Below are 17,528 nucleotides of genomic sequence, written 5' to 3' on the forward strand. Positions count from 1 at the left end.
CTGAATCCTTTCTGATTTATGTTGGGAATTGCATTGCGCAGTAGTGCATTTTTAAAAATTCTTTCTTGGAATGTGGGCATCACCAGCAAGGCCAGCATTTACTGCCCTTCCCTGGTTGACCTGAGAAGGTGGTGGGAGGCTTTCATTTTAAACCACTGAATACAACTGTGTAGCTTGGTAGGCCACTTCAGAGAGTAGTTAAGAGTCAACCACATTGGCAATGCACTGGAGTCGCACATATAGGCCCAGACTGGGTATGGACAGCAGGTTTCCCTTCATGGAGGACATTAGTTAGGCAGTTTGGTGATCACCTTTATTGATCTTATCTTTTATTTCCACATTTTCTCCCCCCTCAACTAAATTCCAATTTTCAAGCTGCCATGGTGGGATTTGAGCTCCAATTACTCTGGATTATTAGTCCATGTATCTGGTATACTAGTCCAGTCACATAACCACTACACTAATGTAGATGCATGGAAGCATCTGATTGCAATCCATAACTCCCTTGACCTATGGATATTCTGTCACCTGGTAAAATTACACAGCCCTCTCATGCTGTTGGTGTTGTCTAAGGGGATGAAATTGTTTGTTCGTGCAGACAAGGCATTTGTCATTTGCTTTATAAGTCTATATAATGCAGATTACCTAATGTAGCTCATGTTGTCTTGGAATGATGTGAATGGATAGATGTTCAGGGTTGTTGTGATCATCACAGCCACAGGCATGTGGATGAGTTTAGCTTCAAGTCACTATTCAGTACGTGGCACAATTCAGTTAATAGCAGTTCCTATGAATTTCAGCCAACATGAGCACTGTTCATCAGACAATTGGAGTTACATGTATCTGCGTCGGTAAGTGCAAAGGGTACCATGATGTGGGTGTGGAATTCTTCTGGTGAAGACGGTCCAGTTAGGGGTGGATGTTGTGCGGGGTCCTACATCTGGAGGAGATGGGGAGGAGCGAGGCCTGGAAGGGATTTAAACATGAGGATGAAAATTTTAGATTTAAGTTGTTGGGAGTCCAGAAGCAAGTTAGCGAGGACAGGGATGATTAATGAGCAGACTGTGCAGGATGGTATACAGGCAGCAGAGTTTTGGATGAGCTCAAGTTTACAGAGAGGAGAAATGGGAGGCTAGTCAGCAGATTATCAATTGTGCAGATGACAAAGGCATGGATGAGGATTTCAACGGCAGATGGACTTGTAGGGACAGAGATGAGCAATGTTACGGAGAATGAAGCAGGTGGGCCTTGCGACTGCACGGTATGAATTCAGAAGCTCAGCTCGGGGTCAAATAGAACGCCGAGGTTGTGCAAGGTACGGTTCATCCTGAGACAGTGAACGGGGAGGGAGAAAGAAATTATCAGCAAGGATACAACAGGAAGACATAAATAAGAAAGAAAGTTAACAACTAAAATTCTAATTTGATGAAGGGTACACACCTTAATCACCATAATCTATCTTCTGGCTGTTAATTTACCAGTGTCATGAAGTAAAGTTGCAGTCACATGCCTGTAAAACAGTTTAATGTTGTCACTAGAATTTCAGTAAAGCCTAATGATGGGCACGTAGAATTTTTGTACTTTACCTGTGCTATATGACAAACTGAAAAGCATCAGCACTGTAATCATATATTTTGTTCTGGTAAACCTGGCTGGATAAAGAACTCCGAGCTTTATATCTGGGTGAAGTATTATGGCTACGGTTCTGCCGCTAGCAGGGGAAGTGATGTGAACAGTTTCACATGAATTAAGACTATCACATTTGATTTGCGTTTCAATAGCACCTGTCATGACCTCAGGATATCCCAAAGTGCTATACAACGAATGAAGTCCTTTATTTGAAAGTAGTCACTGTTGGAATGCAGTTAATGGCTTTCTCTACAGTGAGTTGGTATCAATATATATATTACGCTTGTATTAAAATGCTATGTAAGTCGAATGCCAATATTGCAAGTTAGTATGGTCATAGGAATTGAGAGACCTGAAGCGCACTTGCTCACAGTCTTATACATTGTGTACTTTATCCTGCATTCATTACTTTGCATCTAGCACTCAAATGCACCCCAGCTGCCTCATGGATCCCTGCCATGGAATGTTCCTTGAATACAATTTGAAAGTTGCCAACCATGCTTGAAGTAACTTGTTCCCAGGGAGCTATCCATAATTGTCATGATTTACACAAGTACAAAGTGTACCCTGGGAGGGAGGGATTTAATGCTTTATGAACAGTTCCATTTATATACAAAATTCCATGAATTTTTGTAATTTTTTTGCTGCATGATTTTGGGAGGTGATCTAAAACAAAAAGAACTTGTCTCAGACTGTGGATGATGATGAAGGCATTGTAAAGATCTTCAACATTTGTTAGGCAAACATGAAGTTGAAAGTTTACAATATTTTACTTATTATTCGTTCTTCAGGGTACAATTAAAGTGAAGTCTGTGAAGACAAATAATTGTAATTTTCAAATGTGATGTGCATATACCAGCTCCTCTGCAACAACAGCAACAATTTATATTTATATAGTGCCTTTAACATAATGAAATGTTCCAAAGTGCTTACAGGAGCATTATAAAGCAACATCTGATACTGAGCTGCATAAGGAGATATTAAGGCAGATGACCGGAAGATTGGTCAAAGAGGTAGGTTTTAGGGAGCTTCTTAAGGAGGAAAGTGAGATGCAGAGGTTTAGGGAGGAAATTCCAGAGCTTAGGGCCTAGGCAACTGAAGATACAGCCACCAATGGTGGAGTAATTAAAATGGTAGATGCTCAAGAGACCAAAATTGGAGGAGGCAGATATTTCATAGGGATGTGGGGCTGGAGGTGGTTACAGAGATAGGGAGGAGGTGAGGCCGTGGAGGGATTTGAAAACAAGGATGAGAATTTTAAAATCGAGGCATCACTTAACTGGGAGCCAATGTACATCAGCGAGCACAGTGGTGATGGGTGACCAGGATTTGGTAGGGCACAGGCAGCAGAGTTTTGGATAACCTCAGGTATAAGGAGGGTAGAACGTGGGAGGCTGGCCAGGAGTGCACAGTCCAGTCAAGAGATAATAAAGGCATGGATAAGGGTTTCATCAGCATGAGCTGATGGTGGGGCAGAGTTGGGCAATGTTACATCCATAGAATCTCTTTGAGGTTGGCTGTGGCATAAAAGTGGACTCCTGATTTTAACTGCCAGTGGAAAATCATGCGGGCAGAGGCTGAGGCAAACCATCCTATCACTCACAATGTGGGACCTGGGAGATTTTAACTTCTGGGCTTAAACTGCATAGGTCCTATTAGTTTCCTGGTTAAACCTGAAAGGTGCCTCTTACGAGCAGGTTGAGATCACAACCCACAGAAAGGCAGCAGGTTCAATGCAGGTTCACTTGCACAGGTCATTTAAAAATAGGCTGTATATTGTCTAAGGATGACTGATCTGTAGTAACTATAAAACCAGTATTGCACAGAAATTTGCGGCGCAGACAGAGGCCATCGTGTCTGTGCTGGCAGAGCTATCTAGCTAATTCCATTTTCCAGCTTTTTATCCCAGCTCCTGCTCTCTCCACTTTATCCCAGCTCCAATCTCTCTGCTTTATCCCAGCTCCTCCCTCACCGCTTTCACAGAATCACAGAATTGTTACAGCGCAGAAGGAGGTCATTCGGCCTATCGTGCCCAATGGCTCTCTGAAAGAGCAATTCACTCAGTTTCATTCCCCTGCCTTCTCCCTATAACCCTGCATCACCTTCCTTTTCATATAACTGTCTAATTCCCTTTTGAATGCTTCAATTGAACCTGCCTCCCCCATGTTCTCAAGCAGTGCATTTCAGACCTTAACCACTGTCTGTGTGAAAATGTTTTTCCTCATGTCACTTTTGCTTCTCTTACCAAATACTTTAAATGTGTGCCCTCTCATTATCCCAGCTCCTCCCCCACTGCTTTATCCCAGCTCCCAGTCTCGCCGTCGAAATTGAAATCAATTGAAATTGAAATCTCCTGATTTTGCTAATAGGTAGTCAATTCACATTGTCACTTTTGTGTCCAGTGGTAAGTTAAAATTGTACTCTTAAGTATTCAATAGGTGCAGCATTTCTAAAATTTCCTAACAATTTTATGTAAATTTCTAATGAATTATGTAGAGTAAAATTACAAAAATGTGTGTGGCACCTGAGAATAGTTTTTTTCTCTTGCAAAGCTGGAGATATGCATGTGAAATCTGAAATAAAAACAAGAAATGCTGGAACCACTCAGCAGGTCTGGCAGCATCTGTGGAAAGAGAAGCAGAGTTAACGTTTCGGGTCAGTGACCCTGTTCCGAAGAAGGGTCACTGACCCGAAACGTTAACTCTGCTTCTCTTTCCACAGATGCTGCCAGACCTGCTGAGTGGTTCCAGCATTTCTTGTTTTTATTTTAGATTTCCAGCATCTGCAGTATTTTGCTTTTATTTATATGCATGTGAAATCTGACAGTTTGATTGAATTAATTAAATATAACCAGCTTTCCAACTGTAAAACAAATCAGCAATTGAAACAGTGCAAATATTACCTAGGCTAATTATTCCTCTGTGAACCTTGTAAACAAATCTTTTCTTTTTTTAAATTAGTGACTTCTGCTCGAAGAGACTTTGGGTCGTTTCATTCATCAAATGTGCAAGAACTTCTTGAAGCTGTAAAGGTTTGATTTTTATGTATGTTTTTTGGCAGGGGAAATAGTTAATCATGTTTTTTTTATTTTGGGCTTAATAATTAAGAAGATACTGATAGAGAATATTTGCATTGAAAACCAACAATTTTTTTCTTCTAACAAAACATCCAATTTGGAGAATATAAGATAGCGATGGAATAAGAGTTCATTGCAGCATTTGGAAAAGAGTTATGCTATAGGAGTCTCGAAAGTAGTGATTTTTAGGTAGGAGTTTTTATGTGAAGGCTACTCGGAAGGATTATTCATTTGGAAACGGCTCTGCTGACAATTATTACAGAAATGCTCAAGCTATTCAACACAGTTACCATTACCATTATCACATGCATCCTGATCCAATAACAATATCCAATTCTTCTATATAGTTGATGTAGCTTCATATGTTAAAGCTGGTGAACGTGTGAAACATTTAATTATTTCAAAATAAATTGTAGCTGGCAGGTGAAGAAATGAAAAAGTCGATAAATTTAACATTTTCAATTATAGTCTTATTTGGCAGGAAGTGAAAGCATCATAGGAGCAGGTACTAGTTTCAGGAGCATTTCTTTTGAACTGGAAGAATAAAGAATATGGCACATAGAATTTTGTGTTGAAAGCCACTTTCATTTATTCATCTGGTATATATGCTGTCTGGACATAGGGGTGTTGTACCAGCAGCAGATGTACTTTGTTCTGGACTTGTGAGGCATGCCTCCAATTACTCTGCTGATCCCGAACACCCTCCTGGGATGCTTCTGTTGCAGCCCCCACAGTGCACCATCTTCAAAAGGGTGCTCGTGCGGGTGTCCCCTCGAGCTCTAGAAGCAACTGAACTCATGCTATCCTGATGTCATACAGCCTTATTAGCTGATGTGACACCATTTACGAAATTTGGACCACACCGGTCTATTGAATAAATTCGCTTGTCACTCACCAAAGATCAAGCTGAACATGTGATTTAAAGGGCCAGGCACCCAAGTTGCAGGTAAGGTGATTTTGAAGAACTTCTGCAATAAGAAAATCCCTGGAAATATTCTGGAGGTGTTGTGGGGAGTTCCTGGATGTGACAGTGAATGTTGCTGTATCCTCACAGGGAGGACAGAGGATTAGGTGACAAAGGCTGCAACAGATATGGGGGCTGCCGTTGCAGTGCCTCTACATCTGCAGGACAACTGGGAGATGGAGCAGAGGGTGCAGAGAGGGCAAGCTTGCATGATGTTTTCTGCTAAGTTGGAACCAAACTGCTCCACGCTCCTGACAGTAATAGGACGCTGTCTGACAGGCCAGCATATGCAGCCAGCATCTCAGTGTGCATGACCGCCCATGTTCTCCAGTATGCTGACCCATCGTGATCCTCATACCCTCGTCTGTGACCTCGCCTTCCAGTGAGCTGGCAAACAAGCTATCATTTACCTTGGCTTTGCTGCAGCCCACTCGTACCTCGTGACCTGCTATGTGCTGATCCCAACTCTATACCAGCCTCCAAGGTAAGCGCACTGTCAATACCTGAGCTAGTAACTGCAAGTGTCAGCTCAACTGATCATTAGTGCTGTGCTGTTGCTGTCTCCCCCTTCAGGGGTTGTTGTGACTGGGCAGGCAACAGTTCTTGGGTGCCTGAAAACATAAAATCAGAAAGAGGAGGGTAGGTGTGAGAGAAAGGGGCTGGAGTGAGAAACAAGAGTTCATGGTCACACCAGCTACAGCTTGCTCATCATGCCAGAAACCTGTATGAAGGCTGTGCTGGGAGTTGAGAAGGGGAATAGAGTCATAGAGTCATTATGGTACAGAAGGAGCCAATTTGGCCCATTGAGTCCATGCCGTCTCCCTGTAGAGCAATCCAGTCAGTCCCATTCCCCTGCTCTATCCCTGTAGCCCTGTATGTTTATTTCCCTAAGTGCCTATCCAATTTCCATTTGAAATCATTGATTGCCTCCGTTTCTACCAGGTCAGAACGTACCATCATCCTCAAAGTTCTCAGCAACATCAGCTATGGGCTATTTCGCACCGGCCCCATGATGCAGGGAACCGTCTCCTTTGCAGGGCTCAGCAGGTGCAGGTATCCTTATCTCCCACCTGTTATGCTCTGCTCCTGCCTGTTATTGGCCACCTTGTCATCCAGGAAAGAGGACAGAATGTCAGTGAACGTGTGCAGATTGCAAGTTGAGTGTGTAGATTCGAGTTTGGTGAGTGGGGATTTTAAGTGTTGTTATCTTTATAAAAGTCTGGTCTGCAGTAGCATTTAACTGGGTTTTACCTCTAGATAAAGTAGGGTTAAAAAAGTAAAGCAGGATTAAGAAAGTAAAGTAGGGTTAAAAAGTAAAGTAAGTTTCTTACAGTCTTAGGCAGGGATTAACAGGCTCTACTGCAGAGTAGCTGATTAGTTAAGTAGCTGACTACAAAGAACAAAGAAAATTACAGCACAGCAACAGGCCCTTCGGCCCTCCAAGCCTGCGCCAATCCAGATCCTCTATCTAAACATGTCACCTATTTTCTCAGGGTCTGTATCTCTTTGCTTCCTGCCCATTCATGTATCTGTCTAGATACATCTTAAAAGACGCTATCGTGCTCACATCTACCACCTCCGCTGGCAACGCGTTCCAGGCACCCACCACCCTCTGCGTAAAGAACTTTCCACGCATATCCCCCCTAAACTTTTCCCCTCTCACTTTGAACTCGTGACCCCTAGTAATTGAATCCCCCACTCTGGGAAAAAGCTTCTTGCTATCCACCCTGTCTATACCTCTCATGATTTTGTACACCTCAATCAGGTCCCCCCTCAACCTCCGTCTTTCTAATGAAAATAATCCTAATCTACTCAACCTCTCTTCATAGCTAGTGCCCTCCATATCAGGCAACATCCTGGTGAACCTCCTCTGCACCCTCTCCAAAGCATCCACATCCTTTTGGTAATGTGGCGACCAGAACTGCACGCAGTATTCCAAATGTGGCTGAACCAAAATCCTATACAACTGTAACATGACCTGCCAACTCTTGTACTCAATACCCCGTCCGATGAAGGAAAGCATGCCGTATGCCTTCTTGGCCACTCTATTGACCTGCGTTGCCACCTTCAGGGAACAATGGACCTGAACACCCAAATCTCTCTGTACATCAATTTTCCCCAGGACTTTTCCATTTACTGTATAGTTCACTCTTGAATTGGATCTTCCAAAATGCATCACCTCGCATTTGCCCTGATTGAACTCCATCTGCCATTTCTCTGCCCAACTCTCCAACCTATCTATATTCTGCTGTATTCTCTGACAGTCCCCTTCACTATCTGCTACTCCACCAATCTTAGTGTCGTCTGCAAACTTGCTAATCAGACCACCTATACTTTCCTCCAAATCATTTATGTATATCACAAACAAAAGTGGTCCCAGCACGGATCCCTGTGGAACACCACTGGTCACACGTCTCCATTTTGAGAAACTCCCTTCCACTGCTACTCTCTGTCTCCTGTTGCCCAGCCAGTTCTTTATCCATCTAGCTAGTCAAATCTGGTTGCTGCAGTTTCAGCTTCATGGACGAATGCAAGTTAATGAAGGAAATATAGCATGGATTTCTTAAGGGAAAATCATGTTTAACTAACTTGCTGGTGTTTCTTTGAGGAGGTAACAGAGAGGGTAGATGTGGTGTACATGGACTTTCAAAAGGCGTTTGATACAGTGCCACACAACAGACTTGTGAGCAAACTTGTAGTTCATGGAACAAGAGGGCCAGAAGCAACATGGATATGAAATTGGCTGAGTGACAGGGAACAAAGAGTAGTGATTAATGGATGTTTTTCGGGCTAGAGGAAGGTTTGTAGTGGAATTCCCCAGGGATCAGTGTTGGGACCCTTGCTTTTCCTGATATATGTTAATGATCTAGACCTTGGTGTACAGGGCACAATTTCAAAATTTGCAGATGATACGAAACTTGGAAGCATTGTGAACTGTGAGGAGGATAGCGTAGAACTTCAAAAGGACATAGACAAGTTGGTGGAATGGGCAGACAGGTGACAGATGAAGTTCAATGCAGAGAAATGTGAAATGATTCATTTTGGTAGGAATAACATGGAGACACAATATAAAATAAAGGGTACAATTCTCAAGGGGGTGCAGGAGCAGAGGGACCTGGCTGTATATGTGCATAAGTCATTGAAGGTGGCAGAACAGGTGGAGAGAGCGGTTAATAAAGCATAGAGTAGCTGGGCTTTATTAATAGCGGCTTAGAGCAAGGACGTTATGTTGAACTTGTAGAAGACACTAGTTTGGCCTCAGTTCTGGGCACCGTACTTGAGGAAAGACATGAGGGCATTGGAGAGAGTACAGAAAAGATACACGAGAATGGTTCCAGGGATGAATAATATCAGTTATGAAGATAGATTGGAGAAGTTAGGACTGCTTTCCTTGGAGAAGAGAAGGCTGAGAGATGATTTGATAAAGGTATTCAAAATCATAATGGGTCTGGACAGAATAAATAGAGAGAAACTGTTCCCACTCGTGAAGGGATCGCGAACGAGAGGGCACAGATTTAAAGTATTTGGTAAGAGAAGCAAAAGTGACATGAGGAAAAACTTTTTCACGCAACAATTGGTTAAGGTCTGGATTGCACTGCCTGAGAACGTGGTGGAGGCAGGTTCAATTGAAGCATTCAAAAGGGAATTAGACAGTTATGTGAAAAGAAAGAATGTGCAGGGTTACGGGGAGAAGGCGGGGGAATGGAACTGAGGGAATTGCTCTTTCAGAGTGCCAGTGAGCTGAATGGCCTCCTTCTGCATTGTAATGGTTCTGTGTTGCCATATGTTTGGGTGATGTGCCTGCTGTAGCTAAATAGCTGGAGTTATGTGGAAATGACAACATATTTATACAGCGCCTTTAATGCAACAAAATGTCTCAAGGCACTTTACAGGAGCATTATAAAAGATATGACATTGAGCCACAAAAGGAGTTATAAGGTCAGATGACCAAAAGCTTGGTCAAAGAGGTAGGTTTTACGAAGTGTCTTAAAAGAGGAAATCGAGGTGGAGAGGTGTAGGGAGGCTATTCCAGAGGTTGGAGCCTAGGCAACTGAAGACACAGCAACAAATGGTGGAGTGATTAAAATCAAGGCCAGAATTACAGGAGCACAGATATCTTGGAGGGTTAGAATTAGAATTAGAAGGTTGAGAGGCTGGAGTAAATTACAGAGATAGGGAGGGACGAGGCCACGGAAGTATTTGAAAATGAAGATGAGAATTTTAAAATCAAGAAGTTGCTTGACCGGGAGCCAATGTAGGTCAGCGAACACGGAGGTGATAAAGGAACGGGACTGGCTGCGAGTTAAGACACGGGCAGTAGATCTTTGGATGACCTGAGTTTACAGAGGGTAGAATGTGGGAGACCAGCCAGGAGTGCGTTGGAATATTCAAGTCTAGAGGTAACGAAGGCATGAATGAAAGTTTTAGCATCAAATGAGCTGAGACAGGGCAAAGTTGGGCGATGTTACAGAGGTAGAAATAGGGTGTCTTAGTGATGGCACGAATATGAGGTTGGTCGCTCATCTCAGGGTCAAATGTAACATCAAGGTTGCGAAAAGATTAGCTTAATCTCAGACTGCTGCCAGGGAGAGCAATGAAGTTGGTAGCTAGAGAACGATTTCTGCTCATCCAGTTCTGGATGTTGGATAAGCAAGAGGCTGTGTGTAATGGGGTCAGCATTGGTAGGTGTGTGATGGTGAGGCAGAGTACTTGGATGTTAGGCTTCTCCTGAGTGAGAGGGATGAGTGAGTGATGGGGGGTGTGGTGCTTTGAGCAGCTTGAGAGAGGCTGGTGGAGCGATGGACTGGAGATACCATGTAAAGATGCGTTCACTGACCTTGGCCATTACGTAAGGTCATTAGACTTCTGGTGGCACTGCTGCCAGGTCCTTGGATCCAGACGCTTGGAATTGACCTCCCTGGCCACCAGCTCCCAATCCCTTCTGAGGACAGTGCTTGAAGGGCCTCATGGCCTGCCCCACGTAATTATGGAGTCTCTTCTCTTGTCCACCTCCACACTAAGGCCTCCAGCAACCTCGTGCTCCTGGAGCCTGCTTTCTGCCCTGGTATAACATTTTGCTTGTGGTCTGGAAAGGGATGCAGTGGTTTCTGTCACGGTTCATCCCAAACAGCTTCATTACTCTACGCTCTACGGTTGTTCCCAGGGACGCACACCAAGATAAACATCAACTGTTGCTGGAGGACCATCAACTCGGTGAAAGACGCTCTTTGGTCTGTCTGAAACCTGTTCGTCTTCCAGTGCAAAGAGTTGTTTACGACTGAGTGTTGCATTCCAAGGTCCAGGAATATGTGCTGAGGGATGCTCTAAAGCTTGGGGAAGCTGCTGCAAAGGCTCAATGGGGAAAGACCACAGTCTAAGGCCTGCCTACCATAGTACATCGAGGGGCTGGAAACAGTAAAACCCCTCGGGCTGTATGTTCACATGAAATGTATGTTGTAAATATCATGTGTAATTGCAGTTGTATTGAGGCACTTCAGAGTGCCACATGCTGTATGGAAAGAACTTGAACCATATTGCACTTCAGCGGGCTTTAAGGTGGATAAATCCCCAGGCCCATATGAGATGTATCCCAGGCTGCTATGTGAGGCAAGGGAGGAGATAGCAGGGGCACTGACACAAATTTTCAAATCCTCTTTGGCCACAGGAGAGGTACCAGAGGACTGGAGGACAGCAAATGTGGTACCATTATTCAAGAAGGTTAGCAGGGATAAACCAGGTAATTATAGGCCTGTGAGTCAAACGTCAGTGGTAGGGAAATTATTGGAAATAATTCTGAGAGACATGATTAATCTCCACTTGGAGAGGCTGAATTAATCAGGGATAGTCAGCATGGCTTTGTCAGGGGGAGATCGTGTCTAACAAATTTGATTAAATTTTTCGAAAAAGTGACTAGGTGTGTAGATGTAGTTGATGTAGTATACAAGGACTTCAGTAAGGCTTTTGTTAAGGACCCGCATGGGAGATTGGTTAAGAAGGTAAGAGCCCATGGGATCCAGGGTAATTTGGCAAATTGGATCCAAAATTCGTTTAGTGGAAAGAGGCAGAGGGTGATGGTCGAGGGTTGTTTTTGGTGAATGGAGGCCTGTGACCAGTGGGGTACCGCAGGGATCGTTGCTGGGACTCTTACTGTTTGTAGTGTACATTAATGATTTAGACGTGAATATAGTAGGTATGATCAGTAAGTTCGCAGACGACACAAAATTTGGTGGTGTCGTAAATAGTGAGGAGGAAAGCCTAAGATTACAGGATGATATAGATGGGCTGATAAGATGGGCGGAGCAGTGGCAAATGGAATTTAATCCTGAGAAGTGTGAGGTGATGCACTTTGGGAGGACTAACAAGGCAAGGGATATACAATGGATGGTAGGACCCTAGGAAGTACAGAGGGTCAGAGGGACCTTGGTGTACTTGTCCATAGATCACTGAAGGCAGCAGCACAGGTAGATAAATTGGTTAGGAAGGTAAACGGGATACTTGCCTTTATTAGCCGAGGCATAGAATATAAGAGCAGGGAGGTTATGTTAGAGCTGTATAAAACGCTAGTTAGGCCACAGCTGGAGTACTGTGTACAGTTCTGGGCACCATATTACAGGAAGGATGTGATTGCACTGGAAAGGGTGCAGAGGAGATTCACCAGGATGTTGCCTGGGCTGGAGCATTTCAGTTATGAAGAGAGACTGGATAGGCTGGGGTTGTTTTCCTTGGAGCAGAGAATGCTGAGATGGGACATGATTGAGGTATACAAAATTATGAGGGGCATAGATAGGAAGGAACTTTTTCCCTTAACGAAGGGGTCGATAACCAGGGGGCATAGATTTAAGGTAAGGGGCAGAAGGTTTAGAGGGGATTTGAGGAAAAAGAATTTCACCCAGAGGGTGGTTGGAATCTGGAACGCACTGCCTGAAGGGGTGGTAAAGGCAGGAACCCTCACAACATTTAAGAAGTATTTAGCTGAGCACATGGAACACCATAACATATAAGGCTATGGGCCAAGTGCGGGAAAATGGGATTAGATTGGACGGGTACTTGATGGTCGGTGCAGGCATGTTGGGCCAAAGGGCCTGTTTCTGTGCTGTAAAACTCTATGACTATGATGCTGTGACTTGCTGTAATGACCAATTTGAAATGTTTTGAAATATACTTTTACAAATTTTATGAATAAAGTATATTTTTGGGAAAAAAATTCCTTGTTTAGAATTGCAGTAATCGTACTCAGCAGCAGCTTCCTGTAGTTCAGTGCAACTTCCCTATAAGAGGAACAGACAGCCTTTAAGAACACAAGGCTGGCTGCACCCTGTACTATTAGCACATTGCTTCTCAACTCCTTGCTGAGCAGAGAGGCAGCCAGCAGTGTGGTAGATGCTTGGCCCAACGCTACTATCAGGTAAATGAGGTGGCAGCATCAAATTTATGTGCTGCCTACCTCCACCAGAAATGGGGCAGGTAGGTCATGAATCAAGACTCCCACGACTGAAAAACAGAGCAAACCCATTTTTAGCCCATGGTTATTAGAGGAGATGAATATTAGGCATCTCCTGGCAGGACAGAGTGCCAAATACATAAGTACACCAGCGTACAGTGATCCTCAGCATGTTTGCCCTCTTGAGTCAGCGGCAACTCCATTAGCTGGGTCATGTGCGCCAAATGGATGATGGCAGCATTCCCAAAGACATACTCAATGGCGAGCTTGCTATCAGCATGAGATCAACAGGTTGCCAATGTCTACGATACAAGGACGACTGCAAGCGGGACCTCAAGGTGACTGGGATCGGAGTCGATGCATGTGAAGTCCTTGCTGCCGACCAGAGTTCCTGGAGAATGGCACAGGAAGAGTGTGAAAAAAGCAGAAAACAAAAGAAGGGACCAGATGGCGGAATGACCAGCGGAAGGAAAAAACATCAGTCAACCTTGGGCCAATGCAATTCATCTGTGCAACTGCGGAAGGGATGGCCACTCACGAGTCAGCCTCTACAGCTGCAGCAGACAATGTTCAATCCAGAAGTAACATACACCCATCGTCTCCCATGATGGATGGATGCGTGATACTGGAGCAGGTAATCATTGTCTCGAGAATATGGTGAGAGGAATGTGGTGGTTCTTTCAAAAAAATATTTAGTTTACAAATGTTTGCCAGTTGGCTGTAGCCGATTGCAAAGGGCCTGCAGTTGGGGTCCTCCTCATCTTCTTCGGAATGCTCAGGTTCGTCCTGCATTTCAACTTTTTGTTGCTGCTTCTTCATGTATCTGTCAGTTGCCAGAGTGTGCAATACGCAGCACACAAAGATCAAGGACTCTTTGGTAGCTTAGTGCAGCAGAATGCTCCCTGACCTGTCAAAGCACTGGAACCACTGTTTCAACCTGCCTATTGTATGGCCTAAAGATGCCTTTGGCGGAAGCATGAGCTTCACTGTGCTAATTCTGAGCTGCTGGGGTGCAAAATGGGCGGCACAGTGGTTAGCACCACAGCCTCACAGCTCCAGCGACCCGGGTTCAGTTCTGGGTACTGCCTGTGTGGAGTTTGCAAGTTCTCCCTGTGTCTGCGTGGGTTTCCGCCGGGTGCTCCGGTTTCCTCCCACAGCCAAAGACTTGCAGGTTGATAGGTAAATTGGCCATTATAAATTGCCCCTAGTGTAGGTAGGTGGTAGGAGAATGGTGGGGATGTGGTAGAGAATATGGGGTTAATGTAGGATTAGTATAAATGGGTGGTTGTTGGTCGGCACAGACTCGGTGGGCCGAAGGACCTGTTTCAGTGCTGTATCTCTAAATAAAATAAAAAATAAAAGAGTAATGAGCCAAGACAACAGTAGGTATGCCTAATCCCTTAAGAGCCAACCCTTAAACCGCTTAAATAACAAAGCACTGTTGACTGCCTCAGAATGAAGGCATCAAATGCTGTCAGGAAATCGTGCATTCATCTGCACAACGTTGTGGCAATGGTCACACACGAGCTGGATATTGATAGTAGAACCCTTTAAAGGTGCTCTACAGAGAAGCACAAAGGTCACTTCCTGGACCTTGGCAAATCTAGCCATATGGAACAATTTAAATGTTTGGGCATGCTGATCCATGGATTCCCTAGAAAAGAGTCTATTGGGTAACTCTGACAAATAATCTATTAATCACTTGGTAAATGCACTGATGCATTAAATATGGAAGCTGAATCCATGGTTGCAAATGGTCAAAGAAGTTTAAAACTTCTATTCTATTCAGGCAGGAAATTATGTCCCTCCTTCAATGCCATTTGACCTTCCTCAGTTTTTGTATGGAAATGGAAATACACCATTATTTGGTCAAGAGATGAGGAAAAAGCATTTTCTTCTGGAGGAGGTAAGATTTCTCCACGATAGACTAAAGATATATATTTTTTCAGATCTTTTCCATTTATTCTCTCACATTTTAACCAATTTCCCTGAACAGGCCAATCATTTTGGTGATCTTAATTGTTTGACTGACTGATTGCCACAACATTGTTAGACACCTGGGTGGAAAAATTCTACTCTCACCAGTTTCCAGAGGGAAATGGAAGCGCGCCTGATCATATGAGGGAGAGGCACAGGCTAAATTGGCACTCGTGCCTCATTGAGTTAAGATTGGAACACTGCCAGGGCTACTTATGGTGTGTAGGAACAGCTTGTTCATATAGGTGGAGGGAATTCGAGTGTCAGAGACACCATATAAAGGCAGCGTGCACGACTTAAAGGAGAGTTGCTCCTTGGCTGCAGTCATCTGCATTAAAGTTGAGCAGGCAAAATCAACAGAAACAAGATAGGATGATAATGAATTCTTCTTCCTGAAATCATAATCGGGGTGGGGGTGGGTGGGTGCGGTGGAGGTAAAAAGAAGAGAGTGAAAATGGTGCACATGCTGCAGAGAGGCTCCCGCCACCATCCCCCACCCACCCCACTCCACTCAGCCCTGACCCCCTGACTTTTTAGATGCTGGTTTGGAGATGTTGGTAGATGAGGTGACCAGGAGGACTGAGCTCCTCTTCCCTTCAGATAGTAGAAGACAAGTTTCCTGGCACCTGTGAGCAAAGGTGGTAAAACAGGTCATTGTACCCGAAACCTACCACTCTGCATAGCTCAGGGGGCCAGTTAAAGTAGTATGTGCTGAGAAGTTCACCAACATATGTAGGCAGGAGCAAGGGAGAGGTATAGGACAACCCAGGATCAGCTCGCATCCTAGCCCTGCTACAGAGAGCACAGACGCTGACTTCAAGGGCCCAGTCTTTAGAACAGATTATTTTATTTTAATGAAGCCCTCGTTGCTTGCAGGCAGCTGCCTGAACTGAAGTCACATGATCCAATTTGGCAGGCGACGCAATTCCAGGGAGGTCAGGCGCATGAAATCTTGACCCAAAATTCATTCCTCTAACATTCATTTGACACCCAACAAATGGATGCAACAATGTTCAATTTCCTGTCTCTGGTATATTTACCAAGTATTTAATTGAATGAGCAGGAAGATTGGATGGATTGCTGCTAGGGGCAAGACTATAATCTTTAAAAGAGACACTTGTTGCGCTAAATCCAATCTTACAATTTCCAAAAGCTTACTTAAAATAGGACCAAACATTATGTCCACATTAACGTGCGCTGTCAGCGGCTGAAGCACCCTCTATGATTACTTGAGTGGTTTGCTTCTGTATTTTTAATTTAATTATCTGACCCTGTGTATTTTGGGTCATCAGATGTGCTTGGACAACTGATCAAAGGACCTCCTGTCGGGTCTGCTTTTGGTCCAGCTAGGGTTGTCAACCTTCTTGGATTGCTTGGGAGTCTGCCAGAATCAGTGGTTGGTGTCCTGGGCCCTACTGCTGATGACCTGGGCGGGAGATTTTTGATTGACAAGGGAGTCAAGGGTTATGGGGGGCAGGCGGGAAAGTGGAATGGTGAGGTGGGCACGAGAGTGGCGAGGTTGTGAAAGCACTTTTTTATATGCTGCCCATCTTCGGTTTTAACGAATCAGCCATTCATTCCATGCCGCAAATTCCTCATGGCTGGTGTTACTCCACCATCAGTAATACGGCTTGCTGCACTTTCCAGTGAAAGGTACAGTGCCCCTCCACCCCCTTACCCCCACAGCCACCCCCCCCCCCCCCCACCATCAAACCAGAGGTGAAAATCTCTCCGTTATACCTAGAGGGGGTTCGGGACAGAGTTTGAGGGGCAGATTGAATCAGGTGGAAGTGTGACCTGAGCTGGTTTTCCTCCTCCTTATCATTTCACCTTTTACCACGAGATGCAAGAAAGACCCCAGGTTGTCTTCGTCCTCCTCAACCTCATCTTTCTTCAGCTGAGTGCCCGTCATCCATTGCTGTGGTGGATTAGCGGGTAAGGATGGCAGAATGTAAGAATGAGCGAGCATAGGAACTGCAGGATGAAAGTGACCTGGAAAAGAGGTGTAAGACTGAACGCCTGCGGTTCTGCAGAGGGATACTGCATTATAGGCACTCAGTTACTAACCTAGTGCCAGCACTGAACTTGGTGAAGCTCTTTCCAGTGGCAGAAGAGTCAATGAACAGAGGACACTGATTTATAAGGTAATTGACAAAAGAACCAGAGGCGAGATGAGAAGAATTTTTTTTTACGGAGGGAGTTGTCATTTATTTGGAATGTACTGCCTAAAAAGGTGGTGGAAGCACATTCAATAATAACTTTCAAAAGGAAATTGAATAAATACTTAAAAGGGAAAGACCATGGGGAAGAGGCGAGGGAATGGGACTGCACTAATTGGATAACTTTTAATGGCACGATGGGCCGAATGGCCTCCTGCGCTGTAACATTCTATAATTTATGATAAGAAAAACAGGATGTGTATTGTGGGTTTTAGTAATGCT

General features: G+C 44.3%; 1 protein-coding gene across 11 annotated transcripts in view; it reads left to right on the forward strand.

The window, feature by feature from the left end:
• The window catches only part of LOC137363487 (uncharacterized), a 296,432-nt gene that overhangs the window by 187,203 nt on the left and 91,701 nt on the right, over window positions 1-17,528 (forward strand). For 9 of the 11 annotated variants that reach the window (XM_068027298.1, XM_068027300.1, XM_068027301.1 and 6 more), the window contains 2 exons: window positions 4,590-4,660; window positions 14,900-15,016. In XM_068027298.1, the coding sequence (XP_067883399.1) occupies window positions 4,590-4,660; window positions 14,900-15,016 (188 nt within the window). The remainder of the gene's footprint in view (window positions 1-4,589; window positions 4,661-14,899; window positions 15,017-17,528) is intronic. The other 2 variants (XM_068027305.1, XM_068027307.1) reach the window with 1 other exon arrangement.

This window comes from Heterodontus francisci, chromosome 3 (assembly GCF_036365525.1).
Source record: "Heterodontus francisci isolate sHetFra1 chromosome 3, sHetFra1.hap1, whole genome shotgun sequence".
NCBI classification, from domain to species: domain Eukaryota; kingdom Metazoa; phylum Chordata; class Chondrichthyes; order Heterodontiformes; family Heterodontidae; genus Heterodontus; species Heterodontus francisci.